The sequence below is a fragment of the Ornithodoros turicata genome, chromosome 2, assembly GCF_037126465.1.
Source record: "Ornithodoros turicata isolate Travis chromosome 2, ASM3712646v1, whole genome shotgun sequence".
NCBI lineage: Eukaryota > Metazoa > Arthropoda > Arachnida > Ixodida > Argasidae > Ornithodoros > Ornithodoros turicata.
The window spans coordinates 79,040,336-79,051,591 of NC_088202.1; the positions used below are offsets into that span (position 1 = coordinate 79,040,336).

The 11,256-nt window shown below is 47.7% G+C and overlaps 1 protein-coding gene across 1 annotated transcript; it reads left to right on the top strand.

The window, feature by feature from the left end:
- The first annotated feature begins 9,066 nt into the window (after nucleotides 1-9,066).
- LOC135384817 (uncharacterized) lies at nucleotides 9,067-10,107 on the top strand. Its single transcript, XM_064614002.1, has one exon. The coding sequence runs from the start codon at nucleotides 9,067-9,069 to the stop codon at nucleotides 10,105-10,107; it is 1,041 nt and encodes a 346-aa protein (XP_064470072.1).
- The last annotated feature ends 1,149 nt before the right edge of the window (nucleotides 10,108-11,256 follow it).

Consider the following 11,256-nt stretch of genomic DNA (forward strand, 5'->3'; position numbering starts at 1 on the left):
GGCTCATAAACTCATAGACTCATACGCATAGACTCATAAATAGGCTCATGGTGTACTGAGGATGCTGCCTATGTATAGGTAGCGAAACATCTACGCTTTGTTTGTTTAAGTTATTGCGTCAAGCCGGAGTAAACGCAGTTTTTACAGTATGTATTCTCCCGGCTTTTGGAGCATTTTGTGGCGTTTTTCTTCCGCACTTTTGTACTTCTTTCTTGCTACGCTTTGTGCTTGCTACGCAAAGAACTGAAAGTTGAGTCGTCCTCCGTGTTGTTTCTAATGGTTGACAGATCCTCGAATTATCGCGTGTCCGTGTGAGTAGTATTTATCAAGTTTGCCAATGAAAATCTCCAGACATAGACGCGCTCTCATAATTGTGGATACACGGTCTTTTGGTTCACTAAAAGTGATGCGAAATAAAGTGACACAAAGAGTAACTGAGTGTCACATATGAGCATACAGTTAACTGTGTCGCACAACATGCCGCATTCATTTTGCATAAACGACTTTGCTGTAATTTTTCTTTTCGCTTTGCCCCGCCGAAAAGAACACGTGCCAAATTTTCCGTGCACCGAAATGTCCATGCACCAAACTGTCCTTTCGAATGTCCGTTCACCGAAACGTCCGTACTCCGAAACGTCCGTGCAGCGCCTCAACGGGGCTGAAACTCAGCAGCATTTCAACGGGGCTGAAACTACATTGCATGCGCATAACACTGGGTCTAAAACAAAGGAAGTCTGCTACGTGACGGGTATGTAGCTGTCAGGAGCAGCAAGCCAGTCGGGGGACATAGATCACTGTTGCTTCACAAATTGGGGGTTATTCGGCTACTAGCAAATTAAAAGTAGTTAGCATTCCTTATCAAATGTGTAACTTGTTATGCTGGGTTTACAAGCAACCAGCTGTTAAACAACGCCGCCAGCATGTAACCTGTTTGTCTGTATGTCTGCTGCTTTACGGTACCTTTAAAAATAAAACATTAAAAATGCACGCTTAAAAATGATCCCGTGAAAATCCACCTTCCGAAATAAATCGCTGAAAAATCCTCGTCCTCAAAATAAACACTGCAAAAATAAATCATAGTTAGGCTTACGGACGGAATGTGCCGTTTGTTAATTTAAAGGGGCCGTAAACAGGTACAAAAGGTACACATTTCTTTGTGTTATATTATTGAAACTTAGGCAGTGAAAACTCCTTGAAATTACTAACGCTCAGAAACAAAAGGCGCTTACATACGGATGAAATATTCACTGCACTCTTTCGCATTTTAGCTCCGCCCCGTGCTCTAACTTTACGTCATTTTGACGTAGCCCCTTCCACACCAATTACAATCGAGTGTTGCACGTATGATTTTATTTCAAATGCGGAATTAGACTAGGTGAACGTGAATCCTCTTCTATTCAAAATCTAGACAGTTACAGTCTCAAACTGAAAAAGAAATGCGTTTAATTTAGGTATCATACCCGCACTACGTTTTCTGGGCAGTAACACGCAGCACACCACAAGCGCGAATGAATATCCGGGACTACAGTTCCGGTAGGTAGGTGAGGTGTGCGATGGAACATCTTCGTCATCTTCGAATGGTTCCGACAACTGGGCTGCCGTACTTTGGTTTGAGCCACGCGGCACCACGTTACCAGCTCGCGTGGTACAGTGGATAGCGTGCTGGCTATGTCACGTCGTGACTAGGAGGAACCCGGGTTCGAATCGCGTCATGTGATAGCAGCTCAACTGTTGACGTTTGCGCCAGCCGGAAATGTTGAAGGTGTCATGGCGTTGAATTTCGGAACCACGGAGAGCAAAACGTCGTTTCACACAAACAAACTGAGCGCTCCGACTTACAGCTGATAACGAAGTATGTTTATTGGCTGGTAATTTGAAACGTCATGTGCGCAGCTCGGCCCCCCGATTGGACGGCAAAACGCTACGTAGCCATGTGACGTATGCGTGGTGGAGAGAGGGTCGCTGGTTACTCATCTTTGTAGCAGTTATATGGGTCGATGAGCTGGCACGAGCCGAACGAAATGTATATTTGGGTATTATGATCTGCGTTCTTTCATGGGGTATCATTATTTCAGAAATGTTTGGTGGCCTGTTTACGGCCCCTTTAAGGGCGACAAAACGTTGTATTCAATGGAACGCACACGTCGAATGTTTTTTATGATAATTTCTACTATTATTAATAATGTGCCTTCTTATAAGAGCTGGAAAAATTGAAATATCCAGCTTAGAAGTTCGGAAAACGATGCGCGCATGAATACGGGAATAACAAGGTCCCGGTCTTGAAATTCACGCGGTCTCGAAACGAAGAAAATGCTCGATTGCTTCTCAAGATCCGATCATCCGAAATCCGATATTACTAATTAACCGCTCAGCTTCACGAGTTTTCGCTGTATGTGACATTTTAGCGAATGAACTGCTGGAAATAAATGTATCGTGGTCCCCCGATTGAAAATAAGCTGCCTAAAATGCGCGCGCGGGAAAATGACAAGAGCGAACTTAGACTAACCTGACAAGAAATGCAAGCACCGAAATGGGTCTAACTTGCAAATAAACTAACCAACATGCTGTTCCGACTAGAGTCACTAAATAAGCTACGCTTCAGAGTATCGACACTGAGGCAAAGAGAGCCGCCATGTTGTTTCGGATGACCTCCAGCCCCACCTCTATTTTGGCAGTAGAAATAGATGAAGATGAAGTTCAGCAGTGGAAGAAGACAAAACTTCGAAGAGCGCTAAATAGATGGCGCTGGAGGTCATCCGAAACAACATGGCGGCTCAGTGTCGATACTCTGAAGCGTAGCTTATTTAGTGACTCTAGTTCCGACGTGACCGGCCAGCTAAGCCTAACGGCCGCTCAAAACGACGACAACAACAACAACAACTTTATTTTGTGATGACGAATGGGGAGTTTCAGCGCCATACTCTACCCCATTACTGGTGGTAATGTGGGGAATGAAATAATGAGCCCCTTCACAATAAAGATCGTTGAGTGTCCAGCACTGTACAGTGTTGGACAAGAGTTTACGGAACACGCTCCGGCGCATTCCTTCCTGAGAGCGACACGCTACCAGCGAATTGGGCGTTACGGACTTGCAAACATGTGCTGGGTTACCTAGGAATATGTCTGTAAGTCCGTACGGTCCCATTCGCTGCTAGCGTGTCACTCATCACCGGTCACTCTCTACGCATCTCCACCCTTTATCCTCTATCCTCCATCCGTCTTTCATCTTCTTCTTTTTAGAGGGGGGGGGGGGCTATAGTCGTGACGACGCTCAGTTCTGTGTGGCCAACAACGGCGAGCCGATCCTGCCATTACCCCCCCCCCCCTCACCGGTCACTGCTAGGTGTCACCCCATTCATCATCATTTCTTTATATGTGTGCGTGCGTGCGTGCGTGCGTGTGTGTCTGCTTAAGTACTAAAAAGAAAATACATTATTGTCGTTTAATAACTTCTGTAGAATAAAAATATTTCGGGAGTGGTTCTGTGTGGACCTTACATGGGGGAGGAGAATTTCCCTCCATTTCCTTCCACCAAATGCGGGTCTAGGACATTTCGGTGTCGGAGCACGGACGTTTCGGTGAACGGACGTTTGGGAGCACGAACGTTTCGGTGAACGGATGTTTCGGAGAACGGGGGGGAGGGGGGGGGACAGTTCGATGCGTGGACATTTCGGTGCGGGCAAAGCGAAAAGCAAAATTACGGAAAAGACGTTTATGCAAAATGAATGTGGCATGCTGTGAGACACAGTTTAAGTGCATGCTCAGTGTAACGCTGAGTTGCCTTTTTAGCGTCACTGTACTTGACTTCACTTTTAATGCACCAAAGGACCCCGTATGCACTTATGAGAGAGCGTCTCTTTCTGGAGATTTTTCGCTGATAAACCAGATAAACACTATATACTTACACGGACACACGATAATTTGAAGATCTGTCTTGTAGCAGCGGCACGGGTGGACGACTCAACTTGCAGTTCTTTGCGTAGAAAGCATTTATTATAAGGTCAAGGAAGTGCAAAGGTAAGGAACAAAAACTTCAGAAAATACTCTAAGAGCTGGGTGAATATATACTGTAAAAAACTTCGTTTACACCGGCTTGACGCAATAACTTAAAAAATATAAAACATAGACGTTTCACCTTCTATAGAGGCGGCATCTTCTTTTTAAGTGTTGAGAGAGGTCAGCCAATATTTGGCTTATTACTCTTCAAAAAAAAAAAGTTCACCCGGACCAAAAAAGAAAAAATTCACACGCGCGCACACGCAAAAAATCAGACACAGGAAATGAAGATGCGGGGAAGCACACGTGTCACAGGTCCCGCAGGCCTTGAGGAATTATAGCAGTACATACCCTGCCGCCTTGCTGCATTGGTCGTCTATAGACCATGCACCCAGAATCTTTGCAATGGTAAGTGGCCGGCTGTCCAGTGTAGAGAGACGCTTTTCGGCATCTTCGGCACACAGTGAGCCGAAGTCAAACTATACTTACCTACCCTTGTGTACTGATGATGATTTATTGTTTTTTTGATTGTTTGTGTTTTACAAAAACGACAGTTCACTTTCGGCTTTTTATTCGCCATTTGTGTAGCACCGGTTTCCCAAGAAAAGAGTAAAAAGGGGGAATCAAAAACCTTCCAGTGCTCGTTATTGGTACAGGGAATATTAGAAGGAAGAACAGAACTTCACATACAAAGCAGGACCGCTCCCTGAGTTATGATGTACAAAAGACCTTTCCTATTTCACTTACCCAGGGAATTTCCATTCCTTGCAGGATTATGCTAAGGAGACATCCGACAGGATATGCTGATAACCTTCCAAGCGTCCCATCATATACCATAGCTGTTGAAGCACGTGCTAGTCACCTGCCGACGCTTCGACTGTAGTCTGCGAACACTGAAGAACGCCCTCGCGAAACTTGACAACCGACCTTTTAGTGTTGAGAAGGTACTGGGGAGGCGGCCAAGGCAGCACCAGCAACCTGCGCTGCGTGCACTGACGACGTACATCAAGGACATACGTGCTGAAATACTCTTTTAAATCATTCAGTGCTTTCACACGTCAAGCGTCCTGGAACAGCTGGTCGCACCAGTGCGACTACGTTTCCATTTTTTCTTTCTATTTCTATTTGCTATATCGCACACAAAAATATATTAATTTCGCGGCCCAAAATGTTCATGAAACGATCACAGGACTTATATGCGCGCCCACTACATTTCGCGAAGTCGGTTAAAATCTGTGGGTGGATAAGCCTACTTATCACTATGCCCAATATTACCCTCACAGCATTTCGTAAAATCAGCATTGATATGGATTATTTTTACACGCTTTTGCACTTTTCGAGCGCGCGAAATTTTCACTATAGTTAAATCAGTCTGTTTCGCACCTATTAAATATATTTCTCAAAGTAAATGAACGAGCAATAAATGCCTTTGCGTATTACGCTCTTCTACCGCGCCTTTAGCGGCATAACCCACTACAACGTGATGGTGATGTGATAAAGAATTAGATGGGGAAGCAAGTTTCGACGAAGTCGAACTGGATACCCCAGTACGCGTACACACAGAAAGTACAAACAGATGATGAGATGATGAAAAAAAAAAGAAACAAAGAGATGATGATGGAGTTCAAGGTGCAGTTCAAAAGTTTCAACCGAGTGAGTGTAAAATGTCAGAATCGCTGGGGGCACACACGGCACACATTCAACGAGTCATAGAATGTCCATAAGCCCGATTGTAAATCTTCAAGTGTCCTCCGCGCCTTGAGGGAGGACCTAACAGCTTCGCGATGTCGAAGGCTCGGGAGTCCACACAAGAGAGGCTCGTCCCTGATACCCTTCGAGCATCAACGTATTTCCGACACCTGAGAAGGATGGGTTCTCCTCCACAATGTCACACTCACTACAGTTCGGAGAGTCTCGCTTACCAAGTTTGAAGAGGAGACGTGCACGCTGTACGGTGCATTGAGCAGTAGCCTATGTAGGACTGTCGTGGTTTGTCGCGTGAAGGATGAGGTACTCGAAAGCGTAACTCTGGATCGACCTTGTACAGAAGCGAATCCCGAGCAGATCCTGTTAGCCAAGAGGAACGGGTTTCGCCTGCAAACGCGTTCACTACAGTTCATCTTATCGTCGTTTATGTACGTAGTTGTTGTTGTTGCGTTCACTTCTGACTAGAGTCACTTCTACTATTTGGTGCGTATTTCTGAACATATGGCCGAGTGTAATGGCGGCACGCTTTGTCACACGCAGCTTCCTGCACAAGGGTGGCATCCATTGTATTGCTTCATAGACCTGTTTCTGTGGGCCAGGTAGCACGAGTGACCAGCAACGTCGGCGCCCCGAAATAACGCCCGGTAGTTTAGCAGACGACGTCGCACTTTAAAATACATGGTCTCGAGTTGTTCGCACCTGACAAGATGCACCGCTTTTTCTGTGAATTTCCCACAGGTTTTGTAGCTCTCCTTGACGCATACCGCTTGAAACACCACGCAAAACCCGCTTATGAAACTCCCTACGGTTTGTATCCGTGGCCGCTTGGGCCCGAAATGGCGCTGTGCAAACTTTGCTGCAACAGAACTATAAGTCAAAGCGTGCTGGGCGAACGCAATGCATTCTGGACAGGTCATGGTCACACGTCACAGCTAACATCACCACAGACGTAACCTGAGAGATGGCTGCTCCAGTGATCGGCGGTTAAACCGTTTTTAATCAGCGCGTCTGCTCTTTCTCTGCGCCGTTTTGGACGTTTTTTTTTATCGTAATTATTTTTATCCGATAATCTAGCAGGAAAATGAGCAGTTTTGTAACTGGGGGCTCTTACTGTTAACCGCTTCCAAGGATGTGACGACGACCCAGTGCTAAAGACACTCTGGGCCTGTGTGATGTACTTAAAGGGACGGTGTCGTACCCCCTGCCCCTCTCATGAAGTGTACCATTGATTGCCATATGTTGAATATGGAATACTGCAAATTTACCCGACAACAACAACAACAACAATAAATGATGACGATGAGATGGGGTGTTTCACCGCTGTGGTGCGGTACCCTACCCCATTGCACGTGGAACATTATGTGAAGATGATGAAGGAAGGACGAAAATACAAGAAAAAACTAAAGCGTCTGTAGCAATCCCGTAGACGACAGGAAGTCCATGAGCAGGTGAAGAACCCGACGACGGAGCACAGGATCTTCATAGGGGCCAATGAGTGCAGCTAACGTGAGCGGCCTCTTGCTGATACGGGCAAGCTCATCACACAGTATCCGCCTTTGCGGGCAGTAGAGTGCACATTCCATGAGAATGTACTGGGCGGTCGCCACGACACCACAGGCGGAACAGAGGTTTGTGTCACAGCATCTGATCATGCACTTGAATTGCGGGGTGAAAGCCACATTGAGACGGAGTCTACGCAGGAGGGAGGTAAAATGGCGTAATAGACGGGCAGGGAAAGAAACGACAAATTTGGGTCTACCGAATACATTAGAGATTGAGCCGTGATATCCCGGCGCCATTGCTGCAGAGCCAAGGGTTAAGACCATGCAGTTAGTAGGGTCCTTCTGTCACCTTTCGACAGCACAATGGGCACGGCTGTCGGAAACTCGTGGACAGCCGTTGCTACTCTGTCAGCCTCCTCATTACCTCTTAGAGAGCAGTGACCTGGAATCCACTGCAGGGATATATGATGACCTTCATCATGTAGACGCTGAACTTGGTAGAGAATGCTACTACGATGGAGGCTAGCGACCCACGAAGCCCCATGATTGCCACACAATGCAGAGCAGCCCGTGAATCGGTGTAGACCACCCAGGCACGCGGAGGAAGTTGGGATGTCTGCTGCAGAAAGAGTAGAATGGCATACAGCTCCGCCGATGTTGATGACGTACAATGTGAGAGACGATATCCACGTGTGCGACTGCATCAGATGGGATGACAAAAGCACACGACGAACCCTCCCGTGTGGAAGATCTATCAGTGAAGATGGCAGTGTGATCAGGATATTTAAGGTGCATCATGTCCACTGCCAACAGTTGAAGAACTAAAGGTGGCACTTGATGCTTTGGAACCTTGAGGCCAGGGACAGATGGGGAGAGTGATGGGAGCGCAAGCGACCACGGAGGGGTTGTGGGAACTGCTGGGTGGATTGTGAACGAAGGAAGCTTGGGCCTCACTTTCATTAGACACTTGAAGACAGCGCTTTGGCTTCGCCGATAGATTTTTGCTAGAAGGGGATGACAACGTTGGTGCGTCCTGAGGCGCATGTAATGGCGAATGGTTTCCATCTGCCGTAGGATTTCTATCTGTAGCTTACGGGCTTCGGCTATCACCATTCGAGTTTCCGCGGCTCTCGGAACACCAAGACATACCAGGCTCAGGCTGCGTGCAAGTATACACCGAAGTCGCTGTTCTTGAGTCTGGGAGACGCCATGCAGGACAAGAAGGTTGTACACAAGTGTGCCACGAACTAAAGCGTGATGGAGGGTCAGAAGGGACTTCTCATCCATTGCCCACTTAGCTCCGGCAAAGTGACGGATGACAGATATCCACCGGTGGGCCTTGGTGCCTAAGTGGTCGACATGCTTCTTCCAGGACAGGTTGGAGTCCAGGATGACCCCCCAGAAATCTGTGGTGTTTAACTTGTCTTAGCGGCGTATTATCAATGGAAAGCTGGCACTGGCGCATATCCTTCTTAGTAAAGGTTAGCGCTGCTCTTTTTTCAGCCGGGATATCCATGCCTGCTTCAGTGAGATACCGCTAAATCCTATCCAACGAAAGCGGAAGACTGCGGCGTATGGCTGGCCTTGATTTCCCAATTGTCCAAATACAAATGTCGTCGAGATAAATGGAAATGTTGAGGAAGATGACACAATGACGTCACTACGCATCATCCTCGTGATCGCGCTTGAGCGAGGGTTTTCATTCCACTTTAGTTTGTTGCATTAAACGGACATCTCTTCTGTCACCTCTGTGGCTCCTTGGCTTTATTTCACATTTGGTGCTGAAACCCGGGAAGCGATTTTGTGCAAGGATTACTGACTGCCATAGATTGCCATGGATAACGTGGAACGACTGTAGAAGATGCGAGCTTCCAGCCGAGCGACTGTGACGCGTATCATCAACGATCTGAAGTCTCTCTTAGCTACATCGCCCCACGATCCTGCTCAGCTTACTGCAAAGCTTACGTTTCTCGAAACAAAATCATCAACCTTGACTCAGCTCAACCAAGAGACCCAGGCCCTTATCGACGAAGCATCCTTGGAAGCAGAATGCGAGGCCTGCGATCAGTACTCTGAATCTATTATCACTATCTCGGTTCAAGTCCATGAAGCTCTGAACACCGCGCTCGGTGCGATGAGACTGGCATCCGCTCAGGTCGGCGGTGCTCCACAGCCTTCGTCTGCTCCATCTCAAGGCGTGGGCCCTCCTGCAGACGGCGTCAAATTGCTGAAGTTGCGGATTGACCACTTTCCTGGTGAGCTGTCTCAGTGGCAAGGTTTCTGGGATCAGTTTCGTGTCAGTATTCATGAGAACCCCAGACTTTCTAACGTCAACAAGTTCAAATATTTGCTCTCACTCGTCACCGGACCCGCTGCTCGAGCGATAGAGGGACTATCACTCAGGGACGAGAACTACGTTACGGCCGTCGATATCCTCAAGGCACGGTTTGGCAAGACTGAGCTTTTGGTGAGCGACCACTTGGATTCTTTGTTCGACTTGCCCCCTGTGAAGTCTGTGGATGATGTCAGAAGTTTGAGGAAGTTTCATGAGACTGTTACGGTTCGAATTCGGAATCCTCAGAGTCTGTGTGTATCACGAAGCCAATATTCGATTACTATTTTCCGGGCAATTCTTCAGAAGATACCTCCACCATTTGAGTTGGAATACTATCGTGTGAAGATAACCGACTCTGCAACCGCATCGGCAGCCGCATCGACGGCCGATGATCTGTCATCACTTTTGGATTTCCTTGAAAAAGAAATTGAGTTTCGAGAACGGGTCCGCAAGCCGACAGCTTCGTCTAAGGAGGATACTGCTGATCGCCGCAAGACACCACTTTACCCTTCTGCTGCTTCTTTAGCAGCCAGCGCGACGGAAGCGGTGTCCAAGCAAGTCCCATGAGCATTCGCTAGAAGCTTGTACAGCCCCACTGAGCGCAGCGGACAAGAGGAGCCTATTGCGTCGGGAAGGACGTTGCTTTCTGTGTCGCAAGCGGTCACATTTGTCGAAAGATTGTCGCGTCTGCTACCGACTTCGTTGCCAAAATTGCAATAGGCGGCATCTCACACAGTTCTGGATGGACTTTCCGCATCGTCGTCAAATGTCGCTGTTACTTCAGACATCGTCACGACGTCTCCTGCTCCGTCGCCGAGCGCTGCAGAGGTTCAGGACATCGTCACGACCATGTCCTCTGCCCCACATGCTCCAAAAGTGCAGCCTGAACGGGAAATTATTTTGCAAACAGCAAATGTATTGGTACAGGGCGAGAATGGCCAACGACGCCTGGTGCGAGTTCTGCTCGATGGCGCGGTTTTATCCGCAAGGATATCTCGGCCAAGGTTGGATGCACTGCGTTGCGTACTGAGGACCTGCATATTCACACCCTTGGAAATGTCGCTCCCTCCCGTACGACATACCGTCGCGTACAAGTAGTACTGTATAGCAAATTCGCTTCTCCTGACCGGGGCCCTGCAGTTACGATCGAGGCACTTGAATACGAACAAATATGTTCGAACAAGCTCCCAGTCCTTAATGAAGATCTGTCAACGCAGCTGAAAGCCATGGGTCTTGACATTGCTGACGAATCCACGAAAGCCAACTGCGACGTTTCGCTGTTAATCGGCAGTGATTTTTACTGTAAGATCGTCACCGGCGCTTCCGTTCGGTTATCAGAACAGCTGGTAGCTGTCGAAACGCTTTTCGGGTGGACGCTACAAGGTCTGTCTGCGAACACCTTCAAGCAAGACGATTCTATTGGAGTAATGCAGATTGGGGTACAATCTGGAGACACTGTCGGCGATATTGACTCCCAGCTGCGTGCTTTCTGGGAACTAGAGCATATGGGCATTGCGCACCGCGAAGAGTCTAATACAGATGACGAAACTGTGCTGCAGCGATTTCGTTCCTCGACTTCGTTCGAAGATGGTCGGTACGTAGTACGTCTGCCAATGGATGAAGAGAAGCTGCATCCACTCGGAGACAACAAGCCGTTTGTGGCGCATAGAGCCTCAGAGATTCAGTCAATTACGTCTCCTGACCAATGGAGACACT